The following is a 16,564-nucleotide window of genomic DNA, read 5'->3' as shown; positions in this document are numbered from 1 at the left end:
ATGAGACGGTGTAAAGGAACACTAAAATAAATCGCAGTATACTATAAGGCAGGGGTGCGAAAACTATTTGAGCTTCGCCTCCCCTGCTAGCTACCCCCGGTGCTAGCACCAACCCCCTCCCCTTATCTCGTTTTCCAGTGTCAAATGACGCCGCCAGGTCATGTGACGTCCCGTCGTGACCCCGCAGCGGTATTTGAGACCGCGTTGCCATGGCGACGGGTCATGTGACGTTACGCTGCCATGGCGACGCGTCAGACCATGCATCTGAATCCCGATAAGTGAGTTACCTTGGCCTCACGCGATCCTCGGTATTTCATTTAAATGCTTTGGGGGAGAGCGCAGGGACTCTGCAACCGCCCGCGCCCCCCAGGAAAATGTAGCGCCCCCCAGTTTGCGCACCCCTGCTATAAGGTATCTGAAAGCCATAAGATATACCAACAGAATTGCAGTGCACATCCGCCACCTAAATGCCAGAACATGAAGAGAAAGGTGCAAAGAAAAGATGTATTATACAGCAAATCACCAATAAATGGTACAGAAAAATAATGAGGAGTACAGGACTAATACAGGGAGAAAACACTATACAACTATGGAAACACAAACAGCAACCAGTGATTATAATAGGGGGCAACGCTTCGGAGTAAGAGACTCCTTCAAGGCCCGTTCCCATGTGACCTCCAGAAGGTGTGCTGTTACTGACTATAGGAGATTATGGGGCCTATGCTAGTAGCCTTCATAACCCACTTATCAAGGCTTTTTAGCTGTTATCGGCCCAAAATGCCTACAGCAATTCAGTAAGTGTCGATAAGTGGGTTGAATCGCCAATTTTTTCAGCCGTCAAAAACAAATCGCCAAGTGAGCAGCGATAAGCCACTTATCGCCAGTTTTCTAACTGGTGCAATTCTAGTAGCCCGAGGCTCATCGAGGATCTAGAATGGCGATTTACTCCCAAAATCTCCTCGCCTTTAAAAGTTGGCATGGAACTGCCAAGAAGTTTCTGAGGCGGCGGCGAGAGAGGGAGAATTTTTCTGAGGCGGTGGCGAGAGAGGGAGACCCCCGGCATCAGATTACACATTAATATCAGCACCGGAGGAGGCCCCCGGCATGAATCAGATTCATGAAAAATGCACTTTCAGGCAACTTCATTACCTTAGCGGCTAACCGATACCACCCGGTAGACCTAAACATCCATCCTTGGGGCTACTACCCCCTTCACCCAATCCCTCTACCCACAATAAAGAAAAATAAACACAAAAACCCTACTACCCCCAACAACCCCCCCCCCCCAACACATACAGTACAGTAATGGGCAAAATAACTATTATCCAGATATGGATACTGGCCAGGGTTGCCACCTTTCCTGGTTTGACCCGGAGACTCCGGGTTATGGGCACTTACCTCAGGATAAGGGTTGCCGTTGTCAATCTCCGGGTGGTGGTGTTGTGCGGTGGTGGCGACTCCGACATTCTCTGTTATTTTTCTGCAATTCCCCCTCCACATGCAGTGAAAATGGCTGCGCGGCATCATAACACCGGGTTGCCATGGCAATCGGATGCTACGTGACTTCATGACGCTAATTTTTGGTTTTAGAATGGGCAAATGCACTATTATCAATTTTCGATAATAGTAACTTTGCCCATTACTGTACTGTATGTGTTGGGGGGCGGGGGGGTGTTGTTGGGGGTAGAGGAGGTGGGTAGTAGGGTTGTTGTGTGTTTTTCTTTATTGTGAGTAGAGGGATTGGGTGAAGGGGGTAGTTGCCCCAAGGATGGATGTTTAGGCCTACCGTGTGCTAGCGGCACTGGTTAACCCCTTCATTACCATAGCGGTTCCGCAGGTTAACTCCTCCCGCAACCTTCCAGGCAGGCCTAATTACCCTCCCTGGGGCTACTACCCCCTTCATCCACCCCCTCTGCCTTCAATAAACAGGCTATTGAGGTTGAATCCCTTCATTGCCTTAGCGGCTAAACACTAAGGAAATGAAGCTGTTTTAATAAAAAATGTAATACTAGTGCGTGTGAGCAGGAGGTCTCCGGAGCAGAACCGCATTGGCTTGAGGTCCGGGAACCCATGCTTCCTGAGATACAGGCCCCGTTATGGGTTGCCAGTATCTCCTATGCATTTAAATCCCACGGTCATGTGACACAAGACATTTAAATGCATAGGAGATACATGCACCCTATAACAGGGCCGGTATCTCAGGAAGCAGGGTGTCCCGGGCCTCAAATGAACGCAGTTCTGCTCCGGCGTAATAGAACCAGCGTTATAGAACCTTTATGAAGGCTACTAGCATAGGCCCCTATATGTGACTGCAAGGGAGAGTCAAATGGACCATTCAGGTTCCTTAGATAGGATTAATTAAAAGGAAGTACCACTATCCCTTAGTGTGACGTGAAAACGGGCCTTGAAGGGGTCTATTACTCCGAAAAGTTGCTAAGATTGCGAAGCAACGTTGCGTAGATTGTTACTGTTTAATTGCTGTGGACAATTGGTTTAACCATCAAACCTCCCATACAGCACCAGGACATGCTTATCAGTGAGGAATACACGTGCTCACATTACTATCCTCTGTATCACAGGCATGGGCGGAGAATACCCCTCAACAAGAAGGTGGAAGTAGCGCTTTACAGGTAAATGGGAATCGCTGAGCTGTGAATCAGCCGCACATACATTACTTTTAGCTGTTGTACAGGACACTATTTATAGAATAGTACGTTACGGTATAACAGGGTACTTGGCCTGGGGAGGGGGTATAACGGGGTACTGGACCAGTTGAGGGGGTATTACGGGGTGCTGGGCCTGGGAAAGGGGGTATAACGGGTTACTGGGCCTGGCGAAGGGGGGTATAATGGGGTACTGGGCCTCATTTATAATAGGGTGCTTGGCCTGGGAAGGGTGGTAGCATGGGGTACTGGACCTGGGGAGGGGGTATAACGGGGTTCAGGGCCTGGGTATAATGGGGTACCGAACCAGGGGAGGGGTGTATCATGGGGTACTGGGCCAATATAGGGGGTGTAACAGGTACTGGGTCTGGGGAGGTGGGTATAACTGGGTACTGGACCTGGGGGTATTAAAGGTTATGGGTCTTGGGAGGGGGGAATAACGGGGTACTGGGCCTGGGGGAGAGGGGTATCATGGGTACTGGGGCAAGGTGTATAAGGGGGTACTGGGCTTTGGGATAGGGGTATAATGGGGAACTGGGCTTGGGGGTATGACTTGGGACTGGGTCTGGGGAGGTGGGTATAATGGGGTACTGGGTCTGGGGGTATGAAAAGGAAAGAGTGACAGTGGGAGTTTAAGAGGGGGTGAGAGCGAGGTGATGTGTGAGAAGGGGGCAGTGTAAGAGAAAACGGAGAGAGGGGGTTCTCGCAAGGTTGCCGACACGTGGGTGGGGGGCCCCGGTGGAAGCTCTAGTCCTGGGTCTCAAGAAAGCTGTCTGCAGCCCTGGTCATTCAAGCTGTGTAACATATAGAAAGGACACATGTATGTTCAGAATGAGTTACCATGGTACGTTGAGAGGCATGATAGCAGGTAATTCTGTGCGCTGCAAGGTCAGGGAGAGGAAGGGTCCGATGGAGGAGTTGGAAGGGCCCAGAATATCTCTAAAAGCATTGTCCTTCATACAGATCGGAGGCAGAGAGGGGATAAGCCCGCAGCCGCAATTCAGCCAGGAGGAGCAAACAATGGCTGAAAAGGAGGAGCCGGCGGTATTCAGCCAGGAGCCGGCTCGGGGGAAGATGGTGAGTGTACAAATTGCTGTCACTGTGCAACTCTTCCAATGACCTGCAAATGAATGCAGAGAAATAGTGACACTTGTTTCTAACACGTTAAGCGCCAAAGGGGAACTTAGCAGCTGTTGGAGAAGTTAAGGGAGTTACTAACACAAACTCAGTATAAATTCTAGTTATTTATTTATTCCTTTTTTTTATTTTAAACACGTACAACCAACATATTTAACAGTATTCACATTAAAGGGCAGGGTGGGCGGGAATCTCATGCCCGGGTGCAGACTGACCCCGTGCCCCTGCCTCTGTCTATTTCTAACCTCCCTGACCCTTCCCCCTGCCACGTCAGCCCTGCTGCCAGAGGGGGAGAGAGGCCAGGGGGGACGCAGTCCACACTCACAGGTAGGGGGAGCCTAATCCCTCTGGGTATAGCGCCCTGTCACCGAGTGCTCAAGGCTACTTTTCTGGGTTATTTTGAAGCGAGCGACACAGGGGAACATTTAGGGGTCTTCCCAGACACAAAGAGAACATTTAGGGGTCACACAAAAGAACATTTAGGAGTCTCCCCAGACTCAGCAAACCCCGCACACACAGATCCAAAAACCTCAGCCTTTCCCAAACTGCAGGTGGAGGGTCAAGATTCCAGGTGTTTAAATAAAACGTTGTTACCCGTGTGTGTCTGGCTTTTATTGTAACTTCTCCTGAAGTCTGTCACCGATACAGGTTATCTATATGATCACTTCTCTGTGTGTATCCGACTGTCTCTTTTCTTATTAACCCTGCGTATGTCTGTCACTTGTTATACTAGATCTGTCACTTTTCATATTCCTTTTGAGTGTATCTTGTGTGTTTCTTTTCATGTGTCACTGTATCTCTGTGTCTGCTCCGTCTCTCACTGCTACAGTCCTAAAAATGTAGGTGTGTATGTGTATCTGTGTGCATCACTGTGTATGTCTGTGTGTGTGTGTGTGTGTATATATTTCTGTACAGTATGTGTGTGTATGTATATCTGTGTGCATGACTGTATGTCTGTGTGTGTCTGTGTGTATTTGATTGTGCGCGTATCTGTGCATCTGTGTGCATCCGCGTGCTTCTGTATGTATGTGTGTGTAACCCTGTTTCCCCCCCCCCAGTCTCTACGGGAGTGTGAGGGGTGCATGGGGGCTGGTTACATGCGGTGTGGTGCGTACCTGTGAGGAACAGGAGGGTTGAGCTTCCCGCGATGTTGTGGGGGAGCCATGACCGGGCTTCTGGGGTAGTAGCCTCCATATTATCTTAGTGGTGCAGAGCCTCCATCTTCTATACTCCCAGGGTAATGGGATAGGACCGGTATAGAAGAACCCCTCGGGTCCCAGGGTTATACTCTCCAAATCACACACAGTCTTTACGGGTGCAGAACAGTCTCTTTATTTGACAATGCAACGATATCCCAACGATAAGGCTTCCAGAAGCCACACATCAATCGCCAGGGCCAAGTACAACCTGCTCAACTCCCACGACCTCCTCCTCTCCTTCCCTCCAAGTCACTCGGCCGACAGGATGGTCTGAGCTAGGGCAGCAATACCCCGTGGCCCATCCCAGAGGTTAGCCTCGAGGTGGGTCTTGAATTCTCTTCCCATCACCCCTGGCAGCGGGGTGAGGGCATTGGTCCACCAGTCTATGGTTCTATCAGCTCTACTTATAGACGCTGATCGGTTTGATTCCTCTCGCTCTCAACCGGCATGCTGCGCCGGGGAGCCCGTAGCCTCCTGATACTCCTCGGACCGTTCCGCAGGACTCGTGGCTTACGGCCTAATACTCAGCAGCTCTAGACTCTTGGTCTTACTGCTCACTCGAACTCTTCTCACGCTACTACTGTATCTCTATTGAAGAACCATCAATCAGAGAGGAACATGGCTCACAGCAAGGAGGAAGAACCAATTACTCGCCGGAGTGGGCTGCTAAATATAGAGCTAGCCCCTCCCATCTTGGTGTCAGCAGAACCTCCCTCTTGCTCACGCCTGCAGCAGAGTCCAGGCCAGCATCTACCATTCAGGTTAGAGCTATGAAGGGGGAAAACCCATAATGATTACTGGCACCTGATCTTAACAGGACTTACCACAGTAGAAGGAAGATAGGTATAGCCTGAGCTGTTTACAGGGGGCTACACTCTCCCTATGGTGGAATCCAATGGTCCCCACTTGGACCTATCTTTTAGCAGTACCATCCTGCGGCGAACCACCTAGGAAACAGCACACATAACAATAGAATACATGCATAATGAGGTAGTAATTGTAAGTACAATCCGGGTACTCCCAACATGGGAAACCCTAAAGATAGTGCCTCGGATCAGGCTTCCTAAGCCGTCGTCCATTGTGGTCAGTGACAGTCACTGCGAACGACTGAACCGCACCATGCTCAGGCTTGTATGTGACACCATGCATATAAATACACGTCCCGATGCTCCATATACGCACTAGCTCACTAATCTTATCTTCATTGTGATACCCCGCCCGACCGTACTTGGTCCGCAGGTACTCCTGAACTGCCTCCCTAAGCCAACTGTCCCGGTTATCCTCAACCTCTCTCATGATGGGCTCCGGCACATAGGGATATTCATAACCGTGTGACTGCCGGTACCTAGCGACTATGGCCCTGTCAGCTCGACTTAGCTTGGTAAGCGTACGCTGCCCTGCCCTGCTTGGCAGTACCCAAAACAATGGTTCCTCGGGGGCTACTTCGTCATACAGTATACTGGGGCCTTGAGGTACAATACGTTTCTGTTCTATCTCCCTCAAACAGTGATCCAACTCATCCCCCATCTCCTGCGGAGTGAAAGAACCCGCCGCCCACCAGTGGTCTACCACATCGTTCTTAATCAATAAGAATCGCGTACGATCCATACCCTCGTGGTAACCGGTGAACAAAGGCGCCCACCATTTATCGCGGTGCTCGTACTTAGCGGCCTGACTAGTGCGCTCAGCATCAGAATCTACCTGTGAGGATACCCCGGATGTACCCGCATCAGTAGATCGCGAGCAGTCTCTCCGTCCCTTGGCATTATAATACCTTGTGGGATTCATCTTGGACAATACTGGACTAGTAGACCCAGCCTCTGCAAGTGTAGGTGATCCACGGGCTTTCCCTCTAGCTGTAGGACAAAACGGTACAGGGTTAGGCACAGGTATTACGCTCGAATACGGTATCTCTCCTTCAGAGGCCCCATCACTCAACTCCCAATCCCACAAGTCATTAGCGTATTTGGGGGATTTACATAATTTATCCCTGGTAGGTCCCGGTGGCACCACTCGTGACGGGGCAGGGGCCGGGGCAGGGGGGCTAAGGGCCGGGGTAGGGGAAACGTCCAGAACATTGTCCAGCAACCGGGTAACTCCCCGCCCAATGAACTTCTTCTTAGCGGCACTCCCCCTCAGGCTTTGGGTTTCTCGAGAGGGACCTCGACTCTGTAGAATAGCCAGGGCAATGGCGCCGTCTATGCGCTGGGAGAAGAACACTCCGCCCGGGCTTTTCTTTCCCTTAGTGAAACGGGAACAGCGGTTATCCGACTTGCTTGCAGAGCTCCCATCCGCCCCGGGGTCACGCACCGGCCGTGCGTCGAGGACCGGTGGGGGCGGGGGTGACACCTCCGGTACACGATCGAACAAGTAGGCCTCAAGCCTCTCTCGTTCACCGTGAGTGCGGTCTGTGCCTGGTGGGAGTAAGGGGGTGGTGGGGTCTCCTTACCACTCTGCTGCTTTTTGATGACATCTGGTTCCGCGAGGATCGTCTCGGCCTCCGTCTTCGTTGCACTGGGAGTCACCACGGCGGTGGGACTCGTACGGGCCTCCGGCCGCACCAGTGTTCGCCGTCGGATGGTCCCTGGGCTTGTCTGCTCTCTTTTGATGTCTTTGGGGTGGTTCGCCGGTAGGCGCATCGCCACCAATGTCACACCCATCTCCTCCTCCTCTGAAGAAATCACGATCGGTTCCTCCACTGGGGAGTCACCTGGCTCTTCAGTGATACAACCAGTGGATATAGGTACAAAATGTCCTCGCTTGTGTACCTCCACTGCGGTCGTGCTTGTCTGGGTGGCCAGCTTGCTGAGTTCGATAACTAGCTGAGCCTTGGTGCCTCCCGATATTGTATACCGGGGACCCAAAGCAGTCTTTTCTTTGTCGTCCGCCACCTCCGTCAAAGTTCCTGGAGAGGCACCCCGGGGCGTGCCGAACAAATCCCGCGGCTCGGTTGGTCACAAGTAAAACGTGCCACACTTGGCGCATCGGGCCTTGGTACTCGGTACTGCGCCGGGCAATCCGCAGTGCACACACAAGCACCGGACATATTCCTGCTCCGCTACGGCCACGACCAGTAGGCCTCCCGGTACTTTGTGAATAGAGGTGTTTATTTCTGACATAGTTCGTTCGGAGGGAAGACAACACAAGTTTCTAGCTCCTTGCTCCTTGAACGCCAGACATAAGTCACGCTCCTCACTCAGGTCTCCGGTCCCTCCCTTCGCTGGGGCGGGGGTGGACCTTCCTGATTGGTTCTGGGTGGCCCCACTCCCTCTGGTGGAATCCAGAGGCGGGGTCGTTTCCTTGTCAGCATGACGTGGCCGGTCAGCTTTCGTGCCACTCAGCTCCTTCTGCAAGGAATCTGGGTTTGGCGCCAGACTCCTGCACATGTCCCGCCACAACTGTCTCACAGTCCTTTTGCAAACCTCACGTGCTTGCTCCAGGCTCGGCGGGAACCGCCATTTTAGCTCGCTTCTCTGCGAAGCACATGTAGGGGTGGCAGCCATCTTGGATATTCTCTCCAAATGTACCTGTGCCCTACTCTCCATGTCTGACGGGTATCTCGTACCTAGTCCATGCTTTCCCTTCAAATGTGAACGCTGCTTCTTCATACTGTATGTGACCCACTGAATTGAGGTGGCTGGTACCCCAGGCTCAACGGAACTCCTCTCCTACACTGTACTCCCCATATCTACTTGCAAGTGCTCGGTGGTGTGTGTGATAGTTCAGATACCTCTTGTCTAGGTACGGGCGTCTCCTGCTTTTGGCCGCTATAGCGGACCCCGGGCTATGGTCCCTAGTCTGGTTACCAGGCTGACCCCCCCAGTGACTCACGCTACCCGCCTCAAGGGACTTGATCAGCTCCAACTATCCACCCCACCGTAACGCGGCCCTGGGCCATGGTCCCCGGATTGGTTACCGCTATGACCCCCCCAGTTGCCTCACGCTACCTGCTTAATATACTTGCTGTTTCCCCCCCCCCAGTCTCTACGGGAGTGTGAGGGGTGCATGGGGGCTGGTTACATGCGGTGTGGTGCGTACCTGTGAGGAACAGGAGGGCCTGAGCTTCCCGCGATGTTGTGGGGGAGCCAGGACCGGGCTTCTGGGGTAGTAGCCTCCATATTATCTTAGTGGTGCAGCGCCTCCATCTTCTATACTCCCAGGGTAATGGGATAGGACCGGTATAGAAGAACCCCTCGGGTCCCAGGGTTATACTCTCCAAATCACACACAGTCTTTACGGGTGCAGAACAGTCTCTTTATTTGACAATGCAACGATATCCCAACGATAAGGCTTCCAGAAGCCACACATAAATCGCCAGGGCCAAGTACAACCTGCTCAACTCCCACGACCTCCTCCTCTCCTTCCCTCCAAGTCACTCGGCCGACAGGATGGTCTGAGCTAGGGCAGCAATACCCCATGGCCCACCCCCGAGGTTAGCCTCGAGGTGGGTCTTGAATTCTCTTCCCATCACCCCTGGCAGCGGGGTGAGGGCATTGGTCCACCAGTCTATGGTTCTATCAGCTCTAATTATAGACGCTGATCGGTTTGATTCCTCTCGCTCTCAACCGGCATGCTGCGCCGGGGAGCCCGTAGCCTCCTGATACTCCTCGGACCGTTCCGCAGGACTCGTGGCTTACGGCCTTATACTCCGCGCTCTAGACTCTTGGTCTCACTGCTCATTCGAACTCTTCTCACGCTACTATCTCTATTGAAGAACCATCAATCAGAGAGGAACATGGCACACAGCAAGGACGAAGAACCAACTACTCGCCGGAGTGGGCTGCTAAATATAGAGCTAGCCCCTCCCATCTTGGTGTCAGCAGAACCTCCCTCTTGCTCACGCCTGCAGCAGAGTCCAGGCCGGCATCTACCATTCAGGTTAGAGCTATGAAGGGGGAAAACCCATAATGATTACTGGCGCCTGATCTTAACAGGACTTACCACAGTAGAAGGAAGATAGGTATAACCTGAGCTGTTTACAGGGGGCTACATATATATATATATATATATATATATATATATATATATATATATATATATATATATATATATATAAATAAAAAACAAAAAGATGAAGTAGCGCCTCTAATATACCCTAATCAAAGCTGTAAATCAATTAGCCCAACTGTAAGTGCATCCAGTGGGGTGATAAGAAGATAACAAAAATAAAATTGTGGACCAGTATTTCAAAGAAATTTAAAAAAATGTATTAAAAATAAATATAAAAAAAAAATGATTTATGTGTGATGTTATTAAAACACCAACCTAATAGTTTAATAATATAACAAGGATAAAAATCAATAATAATAATAATAAAACATATTACACAAAAAAACCTTTGTAAATAACCTCTGAAAAACCCAAGTCCCGTTCCAAAAATAATGACATCCAGGTATTTGGCAACCCGTTTCAAAAGGGTTCACAACTCCCTGATTGTACCTATGAAAAAAGAAAACAAAACAGGCGCACACCTAGTGCATTAACGTAATAACAAGTGTTTATAAAACATTAAAATCGATCAAATGCCCACTCTTAAAAGCAGATATGAGATAGGCTCTCATGTGCCAGCAACACCGTCTGAAATAGGCAATGGCGTCCTCTCGTGTCTTTCCTCTGTGTTGCCGGATGGCCGGAAGTGACGTCCCTCCATCTCGGCACCCAGCCCAAGAAATCCCTCCGGAAACCAGCAACTCCAAATTCTCCGTGCTGGCAACAATGTTCCAAGGGAATAGGAACCAGCGTCTCTCTCACAGCTTACAGAGTCTCTCATACAGCAGCAGTAGAGTTCGTGGACAAGTGACAGCTTCTATCTAACCACGCCCTACGCGTTTCGTCATCTATGATGACTTCATCAGGGGGGCCTATCTCATACCTACTGCACCGACACACTTTATTCGAGCAAATACCCAGTATGTACCTGGCAGATACCTGGAATGCGCCGCTCCTCACCTCTGACAAGCCCCGTTGCGTTTGCCTTCCCAGCCTGGGTTCATGCCTGGCTGACGGGCGGCTGATCTGTTAAATGATAATGATTAGGATTTAATAGGCTGCAATGCTTCGCGTGTCTACCAGATGGCATAAATTCATGAATTGTAATGCAGTATATATATATACTGTACAGTATTGCAGCCAGCGGGAATAAAATGCTTCAATCCCTGCCTGGAAAATAACCCAATGCACTCGGGCAGAAAACAGTCACAAACCTCAATACACCCGGGTATACCCGAATTCGTGGGACTAGCCGAGCTCGAATAAAGTGTGTCGCCAGTGTATGCCAAACTAGGGGTACTTTACAGGAACAAATCCTCCCTAAGTCTCCTGGTCAGAAAGCGTATTGCACAGCAGATGCTAATGCCAATTATTGACTATGGAGACATACAGCACCGACATTGTTTATTGCACTAAATCACGACGGCACGCCGAGATCTACCCCAGCTGCCGCCAGTAACAACCGCGCGCCGCCGCGTTTCCCCCACGCACCCCCCCTCCACTTCGCGCGCAATTTACCTCCCTTCCCGACACCGTACCCGGCTCCTGCTCTGCCCCTCTGCTTCCCCGCACCCCCGCTTACCTTCATTTGATCTCCAGGGGTGTCGGGGAAGCCTGGGGAAGACGGGGAAGACGGGGAAGCCGGGCGCGCATGTTACTGTGACGTCACAGTGCGCCGCCACGCGCCGCGGCTACCCGCTTCCCAGCCGCATGGAGCCGGCGGCTTTTGCTTCAATAAGCAATGTCGCTACTGTAGTATATGGCTCGGCTCCTCAAACCCACCTTAGCAAACTTGACACCCTCTACAATTCAATTTGTCGTTTTGTTCTCCAATGCAACTACAACACACATCACTGCGAAATGCTCAAAGAACTAGATTGGTCATCACTAGAGTCTAGGCCAAAGTTCACCTTTCCTGTCTCACCCTCAAATACTTTCTGGGCAAGCTACCCAGCTACCTGAACAAGCTCCTCACCCCTACCACATGCAGTACCTATCACCTGAGATCAGACTCCAAAAGACTATTCATGGTCCCAAGACTCAACAAAGTATCCGGACGTTCCTCCTTCTCCTTCCGTGCACCCCAAAACTGGAACAACCTACCAGAGACTCTCATATCCACCACCAGCTTAAGTTCTTTCAAATCTAAGGCTGTCTCACACTTTAATCTGGTCTGTAACTGTTTCATACGCTCATAATATATATTTTCTTTAACTGTGCATGCAATGTCTTGTATATAATGTATACCTTGTTCATTTATGTAACTGTATTTGTAACCATGTATTATTTTGTTTTACTCTGTGCCCAGGACATACTTGAAAACGAGAGGTAACTCTCAATGTATTACTTCCTGGTAAAATATTGTATAAATAAATAAATAAATAAATAAATATCTGCTTTTAATTCTAGTACCTTTGTGAGTGGGCATTTGATCGATTTTAATGTTCTATAAACACTTGTTATTACGTTAATGCACTAGGTGTGCACCTGTTTTCTTTTCTTTTTTCATATATATATATATAGAGAGAGAGAGAGTGGGTCTGAGAGAGAGAGAGAGAGTCTGAGAGAGAGTGGGCCTGAGAGTCTCAGAGAGAGAGTGGGCCTGAGAGTCAGAGAGAGAGAGAGTGGGCCTGAGAGTCTGAGAGAGAGAGTGGGCCTGAGAGTCTGAGAGAGAGAGAGTGGGCCTGAAAGTCTGAGAGAGAGAGAGTGGGTCTGAGAGTCTGAGAGAGAGAGAGAGTGGGTCTGAGAGTCTGAGAGAGAGAGAGAGAGAGAGAGAGAGAGTGGGTCTGAGAGTCTGAGAGAGAGAGTGGGTCTGAGAGTCAGAGAGAGAGTGAGTCTGAGAGAGAGAATGGGTCTGAGAGTCTGAGAGAGAGAGTGGGTCTGAGAGAGAGTGGGTCTGAGAGTCTGAGAGAGAGTGGGTCTGAGAGTCTGAGGGAGAGTGGGTCTGAGAGAGAGAGTGGGTCTGAGAGTCTGAGAGAGAGAGAGTGGGTCTGAGAGTCCTATTTCCCTCCCCCCTGCCCGATTTCTGTGTGTCTGTGTGTCTGTGTGTGTGCGTGTGTGCGCGCGCACAGACACCAACTTGCAGTCAGTCATAGTCACCCACCACCCAAGAGTCAGTCAGTCACCCAAAGAGAAGCAGTTCCAGCCATTTCATTAGTGGTGAGTTCATTAAATGTTTGACCAAATATAGCAGGCTAATTTTTAAGTTGATAATTTTGTATGGCCCTCGAATGATTTTATAAATATCAAAATGGCCCTTGGCAGAAAAAAGGTTTCCCACCACTGCTTTAGACATACCCTAGAGACTTATGGGGATAAGAGTGTGTTGTTACAATGTGATTTGACCACTTAGCCATAGCCACCCCAGTTTGGCCTGTTGCCTGCTTTATTCTGTTAACCTTGTCAGGTACTTTAGAGTGCAATTGTTGTCAATTTTGATATTGGTTTTGTTCCCATTGGGATTTAACTGCTGGAGGATTTGTCAAGTTTTGCTACGTACAGGGGATCCATGCCCAATTTTATACTTTCTGTGCTTTTTTTAACTTTTGTTCTGTGACAACCTTCTAATAAAGATTATGTGAATTTGTACTTTACAGGCATACTAGAGTGCTTTTGTTTGGGGCCCTTTCCTTCTCTCACCGTATTTACTTGCCCTTATAGCACCACCGACTTATCACTGTATATTGATGAAATTTTAGTGTCGGTATTTAGTTGCATTTATTTATCTTGTGGATGCGGGGTCCTCCTTTTCTCCCACAAAAATAAATAAATATATATATATATATATATATATATATATATATATATATATACTTAGTTAAGTTATGGTGGGTAAAAAAAGTGACAAAAACCCTCCACAGCAAAGCATATAGCAAATGGATATATATATATATATATATATATATATATATATATATATATATATATATATATATATATATATATTGTTCGACAAACTTATACATTTGCACGCACCGGGCGAGTGGATTTAACATCGTGGCGAGCTCCTGTTGGCCCAAGCAACACACGTTTGGTACTAGGTGGTGAGTAGATTTTTTTATTCGGCGAGTAGATTTTTTTTGGTGATTTGTTGACCACTCTATATATATATATATATACAAGTAAACCCCGTTATAACGTGACCCGTTATAACGCGATTTTCACGTGGCTCCCGGTTTTTTTTTGCACACTGCACACACTGCTCACTGCACACACTGCACACTAATCACTGCACACACTGCACACTAATCACTGCACACACTGCACACTAATCACTGCACACACTGCACACCTCTCACTGCACACACTGCACACTAATCACTGCACACACTGCTCACTGCACACACTGTTCACTGCACACACTGCACACTAATCACTGCACACACTCACTGCACACACACTCACTGCACACACTCACTGCACACACTCTCACTGCACACACTCTCACTGCACACACTCTCACTGCACACACTCTCACTGCACACACTCTCACTGCACACACACTCTCACTGCACACACACTCTCACTGCACACACACTCTCACTGCACACTGCTCACAGCACACTGCACACACTCTACACTGCACGCACACACTCTACACTGCAGGCACACACTCTACACTGCATGCACACAGTCCCACTGCACGCACACAGTCCCACTGCACGCACACAGTCCCACTGCACGCACACAGTCGCACTGCACGCACACAGTCGCACTGCACACACTCCCACTGCACACACTCCCACTGCACACACTCCCACTGCACACACTCCCACTGCACACACTCCCACTGCACACACTCCCACTGCACACACTCCCACTGCACACACTCCCACTGCACACACTCCCACTGCACACTGCACACACCAAACACTCCCAGCACTCACTGCACACACACTCACTGCACACTGCTCACAGCACACTCTCACAGCACACACCTCTCACAATACACTCACATGTCAGCAGCCCACCCCTCCCCTCACATGTCAGCAGCCCACCCCCCCCTCACATGTCAGCAGCCCACCCCCCCTCACATGTCAGCAGCCAACTCCCCCTCACATGTCAGCAGCCCACCCCCCCCTCACATGTCAGCAGCCCACCCCCCCTCACATGTCTGCAGCCCACCCCCCCTCACATGTCAGCAGCCCACCCCCCCTCACATGTCAGCAGCCCACCCCCCCTCACATGTCAGCAGCCCACTCCCCACCAGCCTGTTTTTCACACACACACCCCCACCAGCCCGTAAGCCCCGCCCCCTCATGCTCTGACCTCTCCGGAAGAAACAAAAAACACACGGCTGCCGGGGGCTGGGAGGGAGGGGGAGGGAGGGGGAGGGAGAGGGAGGGGGCTGGGAGGGAGGGGGGAGGGATGAATCGTCGCCATTTTTTTAAACTTTTTTTTAAACTTTTTTTTTTTTAAATTATTTAATTAACTGGCGCCCGGCCTGAGTCATCGCGGGCCCCACAAAGAGGCCAGACGGGCTGCATGTTGTGCAGGCCTCTTCCTTCCTTCCCTCCTCACTCCCGATCAGGCGCGCGGCGGCCATTTTTTTTTTAAATTAGCACGACCCCGTTACTAACGCGGTGGTCTCGGGGTGGACCCCGAGGACCGCGCTATAACGGGGGTTTACCTGTATATATATATATATATATGGGTAAAGAAAACAGCAAGCACTCCAACATTGTAATCCAAATAAGCCTGGTGCTAGTCCCATAAATAATGTAAAGAGTACATTACCATCCAGCAGGGCAGCGGAACAGCAGGGAGAGGCGCACCCCAGGAAGAAAATTCTCTGTGGGATCGAAACATTGGATTTTTGTATCTGTAATACAATACAATTCTTTGTACACTTACCTCTGAGTGCTGCCTCTCTTTGCTGTTCCACTGCCCTGCTGCATGGTAATATATGTATGTATGTATGTATGTATGTATGTATGTATGTATGTATGTACTGTATGTATGTATCTATGTATGTATATTTACCAGATTGGGGTCCAGCAAAAAAAGAGACAGCACACTGTATGTAGTCTTCAGACAAAAAACTGTATTGAATCACAGGGCACTGCAACCAACGTTTCGGTCACCCAGAAGGACCTTCATCAGGGTTGCCCCTCTGGGTGACCGAAACGCTGGTTGCAGTGCCCTGTGATTCAGTACAGTTTTTTGTCAGTGGGCTGACAGTGGGCTGTCTCTTTTTGGACCCCAATCTGGTAAATATACTTTTTGTTCTATTCATATGGGATAAGCATCTGTTTTTGCGTGGCTAGTAGTGTGCCAACTGTTTTCTCTTTTCTATATATATATGCTCATTTGCATGTCATTTCCCAGAATTCCTTGCTGCGGTGGAAGCACTGTATGCTTGGTGATAATGGTTGAAAGGCAGGGGTTGCAGACCTGTCTAAGACATGTGAATGTGCTCACAAGTGATATTCTTTATACACACACACTTTGAATTTGAAATAATGGGGGACCCCAACCCTCGCCCCCTGTCTGTCGCTGAGTCTCTCTCCCCCCTCACTTTACTCCTTACGCTCCCTCTTCCCCTCACAATCTCCCTCCTTACACTCCCTCTCCCCC

General features: G+C 49.8%; 1 protein-coding gene across 1 annotated transcript in view; it reads left to right on the top strand.

Moving 5' to 3' along the window:
* Positions 1 to 2,528: 2,528 nt before the first annotated feature.
* LOC142486031 (uncharacterized) overlaps positions 2,529 to 16,564 on the top strand; it is a 53,073-nt gene continuing 39,037 nt past the window's right edge. The window contains exons 1-2 of the mRNA XM_075584689.1: positions 2,529 to 2,630; positions 3,627 to 3,740. Of these exons, the coding sequence (XP_075440804.1) occupies positions 3,684 to 3,740 (57 nt within the window). The 5' untranslated portion in view covers positions 2,529 to 2,630; positions 3,627 to 3,683. The remainder of the gene's footprint in view (positions 2,631 to 3,626; positions 3,741 to 16,564) is intronic.

This window comes from Ascaphus truei, unplaced genomic scaffold, assembly GCF_040206685.1.
Source record: "Ascaphus truei isolate aAscTru1 unplaced genomic scaffold, aAscTru1.hap1 HAP1_SCAFFOLD_714, whole genome shotgun sequence".
NCBI lineage: Eukaryota > Metazoa > Chordata > Amphibia > Anura > Ascaphidae > Ascaphus > Ascaphus truei.
The sequence above is the reverse complement of the archived record's forward strand: the minus strand, read 5'-3'. Positions and strand labels throughout refer to the sequence as shown.